General features: G+C 44.7%; 2 protein-coding genes across 2 annotated transcripts in view; both read right to left on the reverse strand.

Moving 5' to 3' along the window:
- MLXIP (MLX interacting protein) overlaps positions 1 to 10,635 on the reverse strand; it is a 132,104-nt gene extending 121,469 nt beyond the window's left edge. The window contains exon 1 of the mRNA XM_089662044.1: positions 10,226 to 10,635. Coding sequence (XP_089518170.1) covers positions 10,226 to 10,545 — 320 coding nt within the window. The 5' untranslated portion in view covers positions 10,546 to 10,635. The remainder of the gene's footprint in view (positions 1 to 10,225) is intronic.
- A 2,083-nt stretch (positions 10,636 to 12,718) lies between these two features.
- BCL7A (BAF chromatin remodeling complex subunit BCL7A) overlaps positions 12,719 to 19,560 on the reverse strand; it is a 56,528-nt gene continuing 49,686 nt past the window's right edge. Inside the window, exon 7 of the mRNA XM_089662046.1 lies at positions 12,719 to 13,000. Coding sequence (XP_089518172.1) covers positions 12,986 to 13,000 — 15 coding nt within the window. The 3' untranslated portion in view covers positions 12,719 to 12,985. The remainder of the gene's footprint in view (positions 13,001 to 19,560) is intronic.

The following is a 19,560-nucleotide window of genomic DNA, read 5'->3' on the forward strand; positions in this document are numbered from 1 at the left end:
TTAATAAATATACACCAACAACCATAACAATAATAAAAGAAAATTATAAATAATTATAAAAGCACAGTGGCTAAATGGTTAGCACTTCCGCCTGGCAGTACTAGGGTCGTTGGTTTGAATCCCAACCACGGCACCACCTGCCTGGAGTTTGTATGTTCTCCCTGTGTCTGCGTGGGTTTCCTCCGGGTACTCCGGTTTCCTCCCCACTCCAAAGGCATGCTGGTAGGTGAACTGGCTCCTGTCTAAATTGGCCCTAGTATGTGTATGTATGAATGTGAGTTAGGGACCTTAGATTGTACACCCCTTGAGGGTTAGGGACTGATGTGAATGTACAATATATATGTAAAGCACTGCGTAGATTGACGGCGCTATATAAGTACCTGAAATAAATAAAATAAATAAAAAACATAAGTCTTAATATACCCTAGGAGCTCCTTAACGTGATTTTAGGATCTTCCAGCATTTTTATTTTGCCAAAGCTCCTAAACTCAACTCCATAAAATCCTGTGTGTCCATGGATCAGGCATTTAGCAGAAGGTAGGGGCTTCTGCATTTAGGTGAGGTTAAACCTCCCGCCTTTGAATGCGGAAGAATCACGTTCAAGATATCAACGTTTTGACCGCTGGTAAATGCGAAACGTGTGTAAACACGGTACCATGATTACATGTGTTTTGCATTTTCCCGTGGCTGTGGTAGGCTGGTGTGCATGTAGCCTATCCTTTGTTCACAAACTCGGATTTTGCATTCAATGGTTTTTATAGAGAAACAGGTTTGTTAGCAAATGTAAAGTTTGTCATTAATGGGCACATTACCTAGTCCAAACATTTATGGATGAGACATACAGCAATGCTCAAATATGGTATACATAAGCATTCAATGTGTGTGTTAAACACCAGCAACAGCTCTGGAAAGCAGGCTCCTATGGGAACAGGTGGCATTCATGCTTGCATTCCTTGCAGAGTATACCAAAAGCCCTAAAACCTTAGGCACTTAATTATACAAACCTCCACCTGCTAATATGATTGAGAGCTCAGTCTACCTTTCTTCTGCAGTTCATGGACCATGATCAGGACAGTGGCCGTGATTTGTAACCTGTAAGAAATGGCTTTGACATCTACCAAAAAAGCTGCTTATGGATTAGTACAGTATATTGTGGCAAATGTTTGGGTTTTCAAGGTTGATCAAGACCCAAATCATGTTGGCAATAGAATTAGGTCATAGCATGACACTCCCTCACGACTTCTTTTATTTCCTTGCAGATATCTACTTCAAAATTTAGGAGGATTATCAGCAGAGAATGTTATCAGCTACATATGAGAACATTTCCAATGCCGGCAAGCCAGTGAGGACTGTTCTCCCATCTGCCTTATGTGTTCTAATTTGAAGCTTTAATACAACGGTGAAAAAAAATAAAAATAATATTAGCGTACATCAAAATCAAAGAAAGCTGATGAAAATCAGATGACACTAGTCAAACAATGTACAGGGCTAATAAAGAACCCGCTTAAGGTTGGACAGTCAGATCTGTAAAAGACTTTAGCAAACATGACAAATATGAAAACTCCTCCCTACCCAGACATTTGTCCTACCCTCACAGGGTTACTACCTAGACCCAAAAATGTGTTATAGCTGATTAGTCAAAGTCAGAATTGAACACGGGGCCAAGGGAGTCACTTTATCTTTAAGGTAGCCATTCTCATTTAGGGTTCTGTAGATTCCTAGAGTTGTTCGAGATCTTGTTAGGGGTTCCTTGCGCTGTGTCTGATTGACCACCCATCTAATGGTGTCTGCACAGTTCTGGAGCCAATACCCTCACAGATTGCAAGCTCTAATGAGCAGGGTCCTCCTAACCCTCTTGTATTTTATTGTATTGTAACTGTATGGTCTATCTTTATATTATAAAGAGCGGCTCAAACTGTTACCGCTATACAAATCCTGAATAATATAATTTGACAGAGTCAGCTGCAGGACACCAATGAACATTTTAGCTGCCTGTAAGAGTGGCACTGATCACCGCTGTAAGGGGGGAATTCTTCCCACTGACCACCAATGTGAGGGACATTCTTCCTACTGACCTTCAACAAATTGGATTTAGCAGGGGTACCCTGGGATCTGAAAACTATTTTAAAGTTTCCTCTAAATTAGCTTAAAAAGCTAACTTTGCTGAACCAATTAATTTCATATCAAAGCTTTGGATTGTACAATGACTTGAATGTTAGAAATGTTGGTAGAATATCAACGACTTCTAAAGAGCTACAATTCATGAAGATTCCAGTACACAACAGTGTTTACTTTTGCTTTACCTGAATTAGTCAAATACTATTGCTGCTTAGATGTTAGTTGGACAAAAGATACTAGACCATTTCTCACCACACAGTCAGTGTCCAGACACAGATCTCCAACTACTAGTACTCACACACTAATGCAGGGGTCTCCAATCTTTCTAAACAAATGGCCAGTTTACTGTCCTTCAGACTTTAGGTGGCGGGATTGTGACCAGTGGAAGTACAAAATGCCCCGTTGCTGGTTATCAGTCGGGGGGGAGGGGAGGAACAGAGCCCCAACGTTGATGTCACTGCAGGCAACAGAGCCCCCAACGTTGATGTCACTGCAGGCAACAGAGCCCCCAACGCTGATGTCACTGCAGGCAACAGAGCCCCCAACGCTGATGTCACTGCAGGCAACAGAGCCCCCAACGCTGATGTCACTGCAGGCAACAGATCCCCCAACGTTGATGTCACTGCAGGCAACAGAGCCCCCAACGTTGATGCCACTGCAGGCAACAGAGCCCCCAACGTTGATGCCACTGCAGGCAACAGAGCCCCCAACATTGATGCCACTGCAGGCAACAGAGCCCCCAACGTTGATGCCACTGCAGGCAACAGAGCCCCCAACGTTGATGCCACTGCAGGCAACAGAGCCCCCAACGTTGATGCCACTGCAGGCAACAGAGCCCCCAACGCTGATGTCACTGCAGGCAACAGAGCCCCCAACGCTGATGTCACTGCAGGCAACAGAGCCCCCAACGCTGATGTCACTGTAGGCAACAGAGTCCCCAACGCTGATGTCACTGCAGGCAACAGAGCCCCCAACGCTGATGTCACTGCAGGCAACAGAGCCCCCAACGTTGATGTCACTGCAGGCAACAGAGCCCCCAACGTTGATGTCACTGCAGGCAACAGAGCCCCCAACGTCGATGTCACTGCAGGCAACAAAGCCTCATAACAGTTGGAGAAATAGTGTCCCTGGGCCAAATAAAGGGAAGGGAAGGGCTGCAGTTTGGAAACCACTGCACTAATGAATAGAAAGCTCCAAGACAAACCAATCCACACTTAGTAAGATGATTTTTAGGAACATTGTTCAGTGTTCTGTAGGCATTAAAAAGCCCTTTAGTCAGCGTCTTGTGTAGTACGTTGACTGCAAATGTGCAAAAAGATAAACAAATCTATACAGAATAGTCCTTGGTGATTCAATCAGAATCGCTACAGAGTACAAAACAAACCCTCTTCCACCTGGTAACCCACCACCCTCCACAATGCAGAAATGGGTCAGCTAGAGAGTGGTAAACAGCACTATGTCCCAGATCTCTGAAAACAACACAAATCCTAAACAGAGTGCTAAAAGAAACCCTTTTTTCTTATATAAAGTATAACAGAAAGCAATACGAGGTAGAAATTATGAGGCCAATTTCCAATTGGATCGGAGTATATCCATAAAACACAATGTGTGAAGATTCACTTCAATTATCCAATCATCTGAAAAGAAAATCCCTGTTTAACGTAAACAATCACACAATTTATAGTGTGAACATTCTCAAACCCTTAATTAGCCTCTATGCACCCAAAGCTCCAAATAAATGCTTTATGAATTAGAGAATTGTATTATATACAGAACACATAAAAACCATGAGGTTATACAGTAAGTCTAGTAAATACAGGGCATGGAAAATGTATAACACGGCCTTATTTAACAATATTGGACTATGTTGATCTTAATAGCTGTATGCTAGGCTGTATCAATGCGATATCTGCAGTTTGGGATGCTCAACTTGTCCAGAGGTATCCAGAAGAAACATATAGTAAATGGTATATACACAAAACACCCGCTACAAAATAAGGAAACTCTGCACCAGCTCAAAAATTGCACTCTAGAGCAGTGGCGGTCAGATTTCTAAGGTGTGGCCCCTGAATAAAGGGCCACGTATATAATTAGTGAATGTAATGCAACATAAACTTGTCAGAGATAATAGACATGCTACAGGAGATGGTCAAAAATTGTGAACTTACTACAAGCTGCCCATACACTGATCAAAATTCAGCCAGTCCCTACTGAACTCCAATCCATGTGTGGGCTCCCCCACTCAACAGATCCACATCTGGTAAAGGGACATGTTGGAATGTTTTACAATGATCAGCGGATCCTCCATCAGCCTTGTGTTTAATTTGAGAAAAAAAAAACTGTATACAGAGTACAGACATGCAGAAACTGTGAATATGCCGTACAGCAGTTGTTGCAGACTCGGGACATATTACAAGACTGCTAGAGATCACTGCTATTATGGGGCAATAAAGAAACATAGGCTACTGTCTGTTAGGTCCCCAAGGGATACACAACAAAATCTCAAAAGGTCACATGTCCCCTGAGTTGCAGGTTCGACACCAAGGCTATAGAGAATAAAAACCAGGGAGATCTCAGAATACAGTACAGCTGGACCTGGAGATCTTTTCTTATACTTCTAAAGAAGCGTTTAACATTTTTACATGGTGGAACCCTTCAAATAACTTTCCAGTCTCAGGGAACCTCTGCTAATAGTTACTATATCAACAGCTCACTGTACAGTAAGCTGGATTGAATCTCAGACAGTTCAGCAAGGACGGTCAAGGCATGATCCATGTATGGGCAGGCTGGATGTACTAAAGGCAATCCATCAATCGACTTCAGTACAACTAGGCTGCTGGATTTTTTTTTATGCTGACACTGCCAGCGGCTATAGTGGCTAGCAATAATTGTGTTCTGTCAGCAAGAAAGGCTCCCCCACCAGCAGAATGCAATATCGCTGTGCAAGGGATTCCCCCATCAACAGTGACTGTTGATGGGGGAATCCAGCAATTTTCTCTTTCCACGATGTAGTGTAATAGTCAGTGGGAAGGAATGCTCCCCTATTGGTGCTCTTACAGATAGCTAAAAAGAACATTGGTGTTGTAGTTACTCATCTGAGAGGCACAAATTGTTCATTACTCAAGGAACCCCCAACAACCTCTGAAGGAACCCTGGTTGAGATAGCTCCAACCAGCTCTATAGGATAAAAAAAAATCAGCACAGAAAAAAAAAAAAAAAAAAAAAAAAAAAAAAAAAAAAGACCGATGAGCAGCCATATGTGTCAGTTTCATTGCAAGGCCTCCTGCCCCACAGACAGTAATAGCCTGAAAATATATCGGGTGCAAAATTCCTAGTGTTTTCCAGCACCCATGGAGCCGCATACAGCCTACCATATGGCAGCCGTACTCTAGTAAACACCAATGCTTCTCTGCATCAGCATTTATCTGTGCATGAGAGCACGACATATTTCCCAAACTCAAAACTTCCAAGCAGCCATTCACTTGTATGGCAGGCTGTACATGGCACCCCAGGCGTGGGAAAACACTGAACATTTTACTCCCACCATTTTTTTTTATCCTCTCACCATCTGTGTGCATGAGGCCTAACACTAGCTTGTCCAGTAAAGTACAGCGTCATACCGCTTCTAGATTATAAATTCTGGAGAGCAGGGACATCCTAAAACTCGTCTTAGATTGTAAGCTCTTGTGAGCAGAATTACTATTGTCTAATGGTGGCCATACATGCTTCGATTTTATTATCTGAAATTATCAAAATGGAATAGCCGCAACTTCACATTTCATTAGTTTCGACTCTATTTAGATCAGATTTGATCAAACTGAGTCGATCAGCCAGAGTAGAAAATTGATTGTTTTGCAATGATTGGCAGCACTGAGACACATTCTTCATGTATACAATTGTATTTTGGTTGATCAAATTATGAGATAACATGGTAGAAACAGAGATGTGATCAATAATTTACAATTATAAGTTATCACCATGATAAGGCAAAAGTAAAGTCCTATTTTTAATAATAAGGCGATAGTAAAGTCCTATTGTTATCATAATAAAAGTCTTACCTGCAGGTAAGAACATCTCCTAAACTTGGTCCGTTTGGGAAATATTCGCAACGGCTCCAGCGGATGAAGTCACTGCACATGTACAGTCTCTCTGCAGTCAGGGAACGATTGTGCCTTGAATGCAGAGTGCATTGTGCCGCAATAGTGACTCCTGTGTGCATGTGCAGGAGTGATGTCATCGTGGCTTGACTGTTTAAATGGCCATGGATCGTGAACACGGAAGGAAGACCAGGTAAAGATGGAGGTGGTGATAGCTCAGCACTGGATTTAAGTCTGTCATAACGTGCTAGCATGTGGTGACACTTGCAGATGGGGTGGACTCCATCCCAATCGTAAAGGAATCTGCTCATCAGAGCAAAGCAGGCGAAAGACACATCCACATCCGCTCACTTTCTGCAGCATGGACACAGAAAAAGCCTGTTCTGCTCTATGTGAGGCCAGGAGTAAACGGACTCCAGCCGACAACCCTCCGAACTGCTCCATCTAAAATGGAAGAGGATGGGTCCTTTTCCGTTTTTTTTTTTTTTTTAGCTGACAGAAATAAATCTGGAGGTAGGTGGGTGTAAATGGACACATAAGGAATGAATGGACCTTCCTATCAGGTACGCCTGAAAAGCTGACAGGTGGACCTGATTGGAACCGCCATGTGAAAAGCGCATTAGAGCATAAGTCCTCATGCACACTGGATGCTTTTACAGCGGATGTTTTTAGCTTCTGGCATTTTTTTCTACAGCCAGTAAAACTCCCCAGCATGTTACCCTATGTATCCATGCACACATAGGCGTTTTATGGCTGGAAAAAAAAAAAAACACAGGACTAGTGGGTTTCAAGAGGAGTTTTTTAGCTGCTAAAATGCTCTAATGCTGATAAAAGCTGCAAAATGCTAAAAAACTCAACTATCCTGCATTTATGAGCGTTTTTGAGCCTGAAGATTGTGGGAATATAACTTTGCTAAAAAACGCAAACACTGAAAAACACTAAAAAAGATGAAAAAAGCTAATGCAAAAAAGCTAAAAAACGCAAAAAATCTCACGTTTTTATTGCAGCATTCTACAGCTAACACTACTGGCGTTTTTATAATGTCCAGTGTGCATGAGGACTTACACTGCAGAGGGCTAGTTAAAAGAAAAAAAAGCTGGTAGAGCTTTCTACTGCTTTAAAGGATAAGCTCACCCATGTTATACCCATATTCAAGGTATAACATGTTACGAAAGACTGGCCCTTGCACACCCCCGATTCCTCGTTGTGACAGCTAGTGGGGGATCCTCTTCCCCTGCTGTCACAGTTTTTTTTTTTTGTAAATGTGACCGTGCAGGGCTCCGCCCACCTGGCCGTGTCACCCATTCACAGTATTCTGTGAATGGGAAAACTACAAGTTCTGACAGACTTTGCAGCTGTCAGCTTGTAGTTCTCAATGAACTACCAGGGTGACGGCGTAGTTTTTGATTCTTCCAGTGAGTGTAAAACGGGTCTGCCTGTACAATGTACGAGCACGCAGATATACTGACAGGTCTATAGGAGTCCTGAATGGCAGCAATGATCTGCTGATCGCGAGTGCAATGCTTCCCAAACAAGATATACCTGTGCTCAAATCACAATAGCTAGTACATGCATTTATTCAGCTTACACGTGTATTGCAATATGTGTAAACCAAACATCCCTATTTATTGCAAAGTCAGCTTGAAAGAGTATATAGCAGTGTGCAGAGGATCCTTCAGAATTTCTAGTGCAATTCTTCCCAGGCTCTGAAAACAAAAAATAGTAAATGCACATTTGTTTACCAGCAAAAAAATGTGCATTTATTCTTTGTTAAAAGGTGAACTTATCTTTTAACCATCAATTGAAATCCACTTCCCCACATGTGACATATTACTCAAATGGGTTGTCAACTATAGATCGACACTTCCTATTGGAAGAGATTTATTTGAAAAAAACAAAAACATTTATCAAAAAGGTATATAACCAATATTATATTGCAAGCTCTCTTGAGCAGGGCCCTCCTAACCCTAAGGTGAGGAGTTATATCAGCATGGTCTCCGCTTACCCGCCACCATATATTATTTATTTCAGGTACTTATATAGCGCCATCAATTTATGCAGTGCTTTACATATATATTGTACATTCACATCAGTCCCTAACCCTCAAGGTGTGTACAATGTAAGGTCACTAACTTACATTCATATACAAGGGCCAATTTAGACAGGATCCAATTAACCTACCAACATATAGCAGATATACTGCTACACGGCAGCACGGGTGCGCAAAATGACGTATTTATAAGTGATGTTGCATTTCCAGATAGGGGGCATCCGTGCCCTACCCGTGCCACCATTCGCAGCCGCGGATGTCAATCACCGTATCCCTAGCCGGTGATTACTGACAATCACCGATGGGGAGGAAGACTGTTTTGTTTACAGTCTTCCTCCCTGTCAGCTCGGGCACACTGCTCAGGATGGCTGTGCACAGCCATGCCAATCAGTGTGCTTACTGTGAAGCACACCCCCCTCCGCCTCCTAATAAAACACTCCCAGCACAGTTAGGCCTTTGATCGCCCCTCACATTAACCCCTTCCTGCCCAGTGTCATTAGTACTGTGTCAGTGCTGTTTTTTTTAGCACTGATCACTGTATTGGTGTTACTGGGAATGTCAGCGACACCCAGTCAGTTCCCCCCAGTGTCAGAATGCCCACCGCTGTCCCGCTAAAAGTCGCTGATCGCCGCCATTACTAGTAGGGAAAAAAAATCCCAGTATCTATACCGCCATTTGTAAATGTTATAACTTTACCGTAAACCAATTAATTTACACATATTGGGATTTATTTAGCAAAGACATGTCGCTGAATACATTTTGGCCTAAATTTATGATGAAATTAGATTTTTTTAATTTTTTCACTGGACATTTTTATGAGCAAAAAGTCACAAATATTGTTTTTTCTCAAAATTATCAGTCTTTATTTCTTATAGTGCAAAAATAAAAAAACAAAAACAAAACAAAAAACACACAAGCGATCAAATACCACCAAAAGAAAACTCAATTCATAAGGAAAAAAAAAAAAAAGACATAAATTTAATTTGTGTGCAGCGTTGCATGACCGCGTAATTGTCAGTTAAAGTAACAGCGCCATAATGCAAAAAATGGCCTGGTCAGGAAGGGGGGTAAATCCTCAGGGGGGCAAGTGGTTATATTGTAATGTGCTGGCATCATCATAAACACAGTGACCACAGCTTTACAATAAGAAGCCCTCTGATTGGAGTGATCTATGGATGTCCCCAGATGATGATCCCGATCCCTCATCCCAACTCTGACAGTTTCCCATCCATGTCTGGGAGCAGCCAGTCACATGACCCTCACCTGGCCGGGCTGTGATGTAGACATGGAAGGGACACAGTCCACCTGAGTAGAGAGATCAGGAGATGGGGGAGACCCCATGGAGCTCAGTCACCTCCGCGCGTAGAGAGAGCTCGTCACCCGGTCCCGTCCCCCCCCACCGCGCAGGTGGAGCTCGGTCCCCCACCGCGCAGGGGGAGCTCGGTCGTCGTCCCCCCACCGCGCAGAGGGAGCTCGGTCCCCCCCCCCCCCCTCCGCGCAGTGGGAGCTCGGTCCCCCCCCCCCCACCGCGCAGAGGGAGCTCGGTCCCCCCGCGCAGAGGGAGCTCGGTCCCCCCGCGCAGAGGGAGCTCGGTCCCCCCGCGCAGAGGGAGCTCGGTCCCCCCGCGCAGAGGGAGCTCGGTCCCCCCGCGCAGAGGGAGCTATGTCCCCCCGCGCAGAGGGAGCTATGTCCCCCCGCGCAGAGGGAGCTCGGTCCCTCCGCGTAGAGGGAGCTCGGTCCCCCGCGTAGAGGGAGCTCGGTCCCCCCGCGTAGTGGGAGCTCGGTCCCCCCGCGTAGAGGGAGCTCGGTCCCCCGCGTAGTGGGAGCTCGGTCCCCCGCGTAGTGGGAGCTCGGTCCCTCCGCGTAGAGGGAGCTCGGTCCCCCCGCGTAGTGGGAGCTCGGTCCCCCCGCGTAGTGGGAGCTCGGTCCCCCGCGTAGTGGGTGCTTGGTCCCCACGTACCTGTATGCCAGGGTCATACACTCCAGCAGCTTGGTGAGGGAGGCGTCTATGGACAGGTGACATGTGCTGGTCTTGCCGCTGTACGTCTGGCAGGCCTTCTCATTGACCGTGTCGAAGTCGTAGCCTTTCTTGGGCGGGTGCTCGCTGTGCGGGGAGGACACCATGAAGTGCCCGCTGTGGATGATTTGCGGCTCGGCACTGTCTGACTTCTTCAGCAGCAAGTTGGGCTCGTCTGTGTCCGAGTCATCGTCCGGCTCTTGCTTCACCATGGCGCAGGCGGCGTGAGACAAGCGCATCGGCAGCGCCTTAGCCATCATCATCCTTCCGGCTCGGAGCACCGGCGGGACATTCCTGTCCGCGGAGCCGATATCTCTCTGCGTTATTGTCGCGGACGAGGCCGGGTTTGGGGAGGGAGGCGGACCGAGACTCCTTGGCGTCACGTGATCTCCGACCTATCCGCGGCGCCATCTCTCTCAGAGGAAGGAAGTGAGGCGGGACGAGAAGGTTGATTGGCTGTTGAACAGACCGGCCCTCGACGACGCCCACTGAGTGACGTGGGCTGGAGATGTTGTTGTGTAGGGCTGTGAGGAGAGGTGCTTCCACTTTCTTTTGTTCCCCCAGACTAGTCTGAGGAGAATGAATCCCCTTCCATTGCTCTGGAGCAGCTGTGTGAGGTCACCAGAGGTGACCTCAGGAGTCCTCCGAACTCTTTGTTTACTACAGTGAGCTGCACTGGCAGGTTTTTTGGGAAAGGAAAATTAACCCTTTAAAGTGGAACTAAACCCATCAGTATAAGGGGCCTATCACAGGGCTTTCTGATCAATTAAAAGTGAGCTCCACCCGAAAGGGGAAGTTCTGCTTTCAGGCCTTGTACCCTACTCCGTGTTCAGGATTGGCACCTTTGGGGAGCAGGGGCTGGAGGGGGTACCTATGGCACCACCTGCCTGGAGTTTGCATGTTCTCCCTGTGCCTGCGTGGGTTTCCTCCGGGTACTCCGGTTTCCTCCCACACTCCAAAGACATGCTGGTAGGTTAATTGGATCCTGTCTAAATTGTCCCTAGTATGTGTATGTATGAATGTAAATTAGGGACCTTAGATTGCACACCCCTTGAGGGTTAGGGACTGATGTGAATGTACAATATATATGTAAAGCGCTACGTAAATTGACAGTGCTATATAAGTACCTGAAATTATTATTATTATACAGGATTTATATGGCGCCAACAGTTTGCTCAGCGCTTTACAATATAATGGGAGACAATACAGTTCAATACAAGAGGGATTTAAGGGAGGGAGGGGAAATAAATAAATAAGTGGAAGTTGTCCTCCCCCTCCCTCCCCTTAGTCTTCTGTGACACAACTTTTCCCAAAAGACCATTCAGAAAGCCCAGCACTAGTCACGCATGCGCAGTGGGCACCCGGCTGTGAAGCCGCAAGCTGTCACAGTCGGGTGCCCACACTGAAGATGCCGGCACCGGGGACACAGGACGACCGGTGAACCCAGCCAGTGTGAGGACACTGCAGGATCGAGAGACAGGTGAGTGTCTTTTTTAACCTCTTAAGGACCACCCCATACCAGATATACTGCTACAGGGCGGCACCTGTGTGCAGAATCACATATATATATATACATGATTTTGCATCTCCGGGTGGGGGGCGTGCACGAGCCATGCATCGCCATTCGCTGCCGCGGATGTCAATCACCTGGTCCCAGCTGGTAATTACCCACTGGCATCCCGTGATTACAGAGCATCTCCGATGAGGAGGAAGATTGTAAACAAAACAATCTTCCTACCTGTCAGCTCGAGCACACTGCTCGAGATGGCTGTGCACAGTACAGCCATCTTGACCAGTGTGCTTACAGTGAAGAACGTCCCCCAGTAAAACACTCCCAGCACACAGTTAACCCTTTGATTGCCCCTCACATTAACCCCTTCCTGCTCAGTGCCATTAGTATCGTGTCAGTGCTTTTTTATAGCACTGATCATTGTATTGGTGTTACTGGGGTGTCATTGGCACCAAGTTAGTTCCCCCCCGTGTCAGAATGTCCGCCGCAGTCCTGCTAAAAGTCACTGATCGCCGCCATTGCTAGGAGAAAAAAAATCCCATTACCTCCATTTGTAAACGCTATAACTTTCACGTAAACTAATTCATTTACACGTATTGGGATTTATTTTTTTAGCAAAGACATGTCGCGGAATACATTATTTTTAAATTTTTTTTTACTGGACATGTTTAATAGCAAAAAGTCCAAAATATTGTTTTTTTTTTTCAAAATTGTCGGTCTTTTTTTGCTTATAGCACCAAAAATTAAAAACGCAGAGGCAATCAAATACCACCGAAAGAAAGCTCAATTCGTGGGGAAAAAAAGGACGTAAGTTTTATTTGGGTGCAGTGTTGCTTGACCACGCAATTGTCAGTTAAAGGAACGCAGCGCTGTAACACAAAAAAACAGCCTGGACATGAAGGGGGGTAAGTCCTCTTTGTAGCTGCTGACTTTTATTTTTTTATTTTGTCTGGACCTCTGCTTTAAGTCACATTTATTACACAAGTTTTTACAGTAGTTTTTTTTACATCCACTACCAATACAAAAACTGACCATTTGTCTGTTTACATTCGTTTTTCGTCCATTCCATTTTTTAGCAAACCAAATATAGGGCTTTGATCCATTCTAAAAAAAACAGATGTTGACAGATGTGGATGTAAACAGATGATCATTCGTTTTTCTGTAGAGATGCATTGATGTCCATTTTCCATCCATCAACGGAAGGGAACCTAATGGTTTAAAAAAAACAGTTACATGCTGGGAAAGCTAACTGTCACATTTGTTTTTGTTCTCAACCAAACTGTCAAATCATGGAATGGCTGGAGTCAGAACTGATCACATGTGCAGCACCATGGCAGTTGTAGATCAAACAGAGGCTAAGATGGCAGTTTCCTCAGCCAAAATAACAGGAGGGTTTAGAAATGCGGAGAAAAGTGGAAGTGCTGCTTCGCAGCACAAATAGCATCCATTTAAAAAAAGATATCCAATTGTAAGAGAGGTAGTGTGGAGGAGGCAGGGCAACATGACATATACTATAGCAGCGGTTATCAACCTGGGGGTCGAACAACACTTTCACAGGGGTCGCCTAAGACCATCGGAAAACACATATTTCCGATGGCCTTAGGAACCGAGACACCGCTCCTCTATCCGTCTCCAGGTGTGGGCGGGATGACATGCCGTCCCTGTCATCTGGACACACCCCCGGGATCAATTCTTCGCCGGTGATTGGCCGCCGGAACTGTAGCTCAGGAGAGGCACACAGGCGGCCAATCACCGGCGAGGAGGTGGAGCTTGGAGAGGAGGAGCCGAGCTGCACCGCGAAGATTATTATTATTATTATTATTACTACGAGTTTATATAGCGCCAAAGGGTTTGCTCAGCGCTGTACAATAGGGGGGACAATACATGGCACAGTACAACAACAACAAACAACGTACGAGGGGTAAGAGGGCCCTACTCTTACGAGCTTACAATCTAGATCGAGCGAGTGAAGAGGAGGAGAGCGGCCGGAGAAGGAAGACATCTGACCGGTAAGTGTCTGTACCATGGGAGAGGGAGGGAGTGAGCGAGCCCAGGCTGGAGCAGGGGTCAGCAAGGTAAGTATCATTGGTGTCAGTGGGAGTAATAGTGCCCCATCATTGGTGTCACTAATACCAATGATGGGGCACTATTCCTCCCCCCACTGACACCAACAATGGGGCACTATTCCTCCCCCCCACTGACACCAACGATGGGGCACTATTCCTCCCCCCACTGACACCAACGATGGGGCACTATTCCCCCCACTGACACCTATGATGGGGCACTATTCCCCCCACTGACACCAATGATGGGGCACTATTCCTCCCACTGACACCAATGATGGGGCACTATTCCTCCCACTGACACCAACGATGGGGCACTATTCCTCCCACTGACACCAACGATGGGGCACTATTCCTCCCACTGACACCAACGATGGGGCACTATTCCTCCCACTGACACCAACGATGGGGCACTATTCCTACCACTGACACCAACGATGGGGCACTATTCCTCCCACTGACACCTATGATGGGGCACTATTCCTGCCACTGACACCAATGATGGGGCACTATACCTACCACTGACACCAATGATGGGGCACTATTCCTACCATTGACACCAATGATGGGGCACTATTCCTCTCATTGACATCAGTGATGGGACACTATTCCTCCCACTGACACCAATGACATGGCACTACTCCTCCCACTGCAAAATTACAGTTATGAAGTAGCAACGAAAATAATTTTATGGTTGGGGGTCACCACAACATGAGGAACTGTATTAAGGGGTCACGGCATTAGAAAGGTTGAGAACCACTGATCTATAGGGTCCTCTTTAATTGCCTACCGTGCACGTTTACCCCCGTTGTGCCCAGGACAATTTTCAGCTTTTAGCACTGTCACACTTTGAATGACAACACTCATATGACATTTTTATTAATTTTTTCACACAAATAGAGCTTTTTTTGGTGGTATTTAATCGCTACTGGGGTGTTTTATTTTTTTGCACTATAAACAAAAAAAAAAGCAAAAAACTTGTGATTGGACTGATGCGCTGGTGTCGGAAATTCTATCCTTGACCTAACGATCCAAACCGTTCATGGCCCATTCAAGATTGGGCACATCAGAACACAGAACGTCCTGTGGGCTGGTACAGGAACAACCCCCCGGGCTGATTGGCCAAGGGCTAAAGTCCAGCACACATCCACATTTCAATAAATCGAGGACCTTGAGATATAGACGGGGTGATTCGTATGGAGCTGGTTCCATTTGACTGGCGAATCGTGGACTTTCTTTGACTTGTTCCAGTCACAGGGTGACTTGGTAAAAGTTTTATTTCTGTTTTTATTCCCTTTTTATTTTATTGTGAATAGCCAATTGTGTGTCTTTTTGTCTTGTTTGTATTTTCTGTAACTTTTTTTCTTTGTACATATCTTATGCACTGCCCACTTTCAGGATATTAAATCATAAAATCAATAAGTGACTTCTGTGCACATAAGCTCAGGCTCATATCCCCAGAGAGACTGTTGTATTGTAGTATCTATGTGCTCAGTCTAAGTTCATTGCCAATCTGTATTCAATTGCACTGCGTGTTGGCAGATCGCATGCAGATTGTAAAGTAGCAGATCTGGCAGATGGAGATCTGTGTGTGTGGTGGCCCAGCAGACCAGTCTGCAGGCAAACTGTTGGGTGGTGGCAAGCTACCATTTGTGGTGTGTCTGTGTGGGGGGGTGGACAGTGGGAGAGTGATTAACACTGGGGTTCTAGCCTGTAGGATAGCTGGAGGAATCCTAGAATGGTCTGTTAATTGCTACAGAAAGAACAAATTGGCGCTGGGAGGGGACCACGCGTGTAAAAATCTAAATATGGTTAATGACAAAATGCGGATAAAGCAGAGGAAATAAAGGTATATAGAAAAATATAATGATAATGAGACCAAAAATTAATAGCGATAAGGTAAAAAAAAAAAGTCCATAGTCCAAGGGTCCTAGGTAGAGAATGATAGGTGAAGGCAGCTCCCCATAGAGCGAAGCAGAACTCTGCAGAAGAAAAATCAGACCGAAGGGGGCGCCAATCTCAGTGTAGAGGGTTAATAATTTATTGGTAACAAACGGAGTAAAAACTACTCACAAACATAAGAAGTAATGAGGCATGGTAAAATAATTCCTTTGGTAAGCCGTCAGTCTGCCAGTGATGTGAAAATTGGTCTTGGTCGTACGGGATGAGCAGAGATTAGCTGTGTGCTAATTGCTAGGCTGCTCCCCAATCCTTAGAGTGCACCAGACTGTATATAAGATTTGTATCTGCCTGTGTGTGGTCAGCCAGCTGGATTGCAGTGCAGTATCCCTCTAGTGGTGGACAGAGGTAGTACGGGCTGTGAAAGGGTATCACAGCCAGTCTTTTATGGTCAAAGTCCCCCTCATTTCCTCTTTACCCCAGTCACGGACCACGCCTCGGTTAGCTAGTTTCCATGGGCGTGCGATTTATCTGTTACATGGAGCTAGTATTGAGCTCTCGTTTACCATCAACCAAGGAACATCTTAACGGATTTGAGAGCCAAGGCAACATTTTTGCATGCACAATTGGACTCTGCTAAAACCAAGGACTTTGCAAGTATTCTGCCTTCTTAACCCCTTTCTTTAATTTTTCTGTTCCTTTATTGTTCTCTTTCTGTATTTGTAACATCCCTTTCTGTAAATATTTTAATTGCACCATTTGACCTTTTCATTAATAAACCCTATTTTGAAAAGTGTTAAAATGATCTCAAAGGCTTTTAATGTAAATTAAAGAATCCGTCTCTTGAAGAGTGCTACTGTATGTAATAATCCACTGAATATACCTGTCTGTGGTGACAGTGTGTGTTACAGACATTTATTGTTCACATCAGTTCTTGCAAACATTGTGAAGGGTTGATAGGCCCGAAGCTATCTTGTGTCAGTTTGGAGTTTGAAGGGTTGAGTAATTAACTAACCCAGTGCCAATCACTCTCAGGCTGCTGGCACATATATTGTGGTCCCACGAGCTGGAATATCTTTGTGCAGGGCACAGCTGAGATTGGCATTGTTACGCAAGTGACAGCGCGGTGTGAGATTGGCTGGTCCTTTGTCACAAGTTAGCAAGAAGGGCAGGGGTCGGGGACCGTGTTCGTCACAAAGACAACTTGCTGAAGTTCAAACTGAGCATCAGAATGGGGAAGAAAGGGGATTTAAGTGACTTTGAATGTGGCATAGTTGTTGGTGCCAAGTGGGCTAGTCCGAAGATTTAAAAAAAACTGCTGATCTACTGGGATTTTCACACAGAACCATCTCTAGGGTTTACAGAGAATGGTCCAAGAATAGAAAATATCCAGTGAGTACCAGTTGTGTGGACGAAAATGCTTTGTTGAGGTCAGAGGAGAATGGGCAGACTGCTTGCTGTGACATTCAGATGTTAGGGTTTAGAATTTGACATAAACAACATGAAAGCATGGATCCATCCTGCCTTGTATTGGTTCAGGTTGGTAGTGGTGGTATAATGGTGTGGGCAGGGGTGTTTTTACCACAAGGCATTTGCCTAGGGCTGCATTTTTCAGGGGGGCAGCACCACTCCCCGGAAGGGAGAGAAGAAGGGACACATGCGGCATGGGGACCAGGTGGGATCCGAGAGAGGCTGCGGGCTGCTTGACAGTGTATGCAGAGCCTGACTCTCATTCCAGGGGATGTCTGGAGCTGTGAATGAGTGTGTTTTTCTCTATCGCTGGGGGGTGGGATGGCTGTTGTATGGAGGGTGGTGGGAGTGGAAGGCTTTCTCAGGTTAGGGGGTGGTATTGGTTGGAGTCAGGTTCTCTCTGTGGGGGGAGGGATGGCCAACATTTGTGTTGCCTAGGGCAGCACAAAACCTAAATACACCACTTAGTGTGGGGGATATTTTCTTGGCACTAGCAAGATGTACCTAATAAATTGGCTGGTGAGTGTATATTCCAGATTAGTTATATAATTCTTGATTTGCTCTGGTGGAAAAATTGGTAAACGACCCACTGTTTAGACCCTTTAGGGTTTTCGGACTTCTGCAAGTTGGGGTCTAGCCCAGATGGGCATGCTTGAAATAAGAAGGCGGTTGAGGGTGGGATGGAATGTGCAATAGTTTTTTTTTTCTATATGGTTTTTGAGATCCCATTTCTTCTTGTTATTTTTCTCTTGCTGGTCAAGCATTCAGTGGCATGTCCTGCATGACCAATTCAAGCCTTACACTAGCAACTATTGTCTATTACGTTTTTTTTTATGTTTTACAAATAATGAATAAACAGCAATTTACAAAATAAAATACATGGTAAATTGAGAACTAGCAGCTCCTCATAATGTGCACACCATTCATTAGGAAATCCATCAAATCTGGAATTTTATTACAAGAGAAGGTAAAAATCACTATTTCAATCTCAGCACTGGTAATTGGGGCTTCTAAGAGTAGTTGTCCTCCAGAGGATTTACCCCCCTTCCTGACCAGGCCATTTTTTTGCATTAAGGCGCAGCGTTACTTTGACTGACAATTGCGCAGTCATCCAACGCTGCACCCAAATGAAATTTTCATCCTTTTTTTCGCACGAATTGAGCTTTCTTTCGGTGGTATTTGATCACCTGTGCGGTTTTTATTTTTTGCACTATAAGACCGACAATTTTGAGAAAAAAAAAGACCGACAATTTTGAGAAAAAAAAACTATATTTTTTACTTTTTGCTATTAAAGATGTCCAATAAAAATTAAAAAAAAAAAATCAAATTTAGGGCAAAATATATTCTGCAACGTCTTTGCTAAAAAACAAAAATCCCAATACACGTAAATTAATTGGTTTATGTGAAAGTTATAGCGTTTACAAAATGGTGGTATATATACTGGAATTTATTTATTTTTTTACTAGTAATTGCGGCGATCAGCTACTGCAGCAGGCATTCTGACACTGAAGGGAACTGACTTGGTGTCACTGACATCCCCAGCGACACCAATACAGTGATCAGTGCTAATAAAAAGCACTGACACTGTATTAATGGCACTGGGCAGGAAGGGGTTAACATCTGGGGCAATCAAAGGGTTAACTGTGTGCATTTTACTATGAGGCTGTCTGTGCTTTCCACTGTAAGAACACTACTTTGCATGGCTCTGCTATGCAGAGCCATGCAAAGCAGTGTGCTGGAGCGGACAGGGGCGAGAGCTGTATTGTTCTCTCCCTGGTCAGTAATGTTGTGATTTTGAGCACCCCTGACGCCCTGTAGCAGTATTTCTGCTATAGGGCGGCGGGAAAGCAGTTAATGTTCAGGGATAGTTTGGGTAGTTCTATACTATCTAGATACTCATCTACCTCCACAGGGGTATAGGTGGGATTTACTGAGGGAAATAGAGACAATGGGGTCAATTAACTAAGAGATAAATATTGCATGAATTTTTGTGTTAAAATAACTCATGTAGTATTTATTTCAAAAGTAGTCTATTCACTAAACAAAATGCATTATTTACCACATGCGTTAAATATTTATATTTTGCGATATTTAGCACTTATATTTTGCGTTATTTTTGGTGTTTTTTCACAAATTTTTTTTTTTTTGCAGGCTAACAATGCACCAGAATGCACACAGCAATTATGTGAAACGATCAAAATATTCTAGTGTGCTTTCATTCACAAAATGATCTCCCTCTGATGAAATGTTACAATTTTTCACACCTGAGCTCAGAGGAGAATATTTTCAAACCGATACATTGTATACTTTTCACTTTGTGGACAGTGCAGAGTTCC

Source organism: Staurois parvus, unplaced genomic scaffold (assembly GCF_062004578.1).
Source record: "Staurois parvus isolate SC_StPar_1 unplaced genomic scaffold, SC_StPar_1.0 ptg001418l, whole genome shotgun sequence".
NCBI classification, from domain to species: domain Eukaryota; kingdom Metazoa; phylum Chordata; class Amphibia; order Anura; family Ranidae; genus Staurois; species Staurois parvus.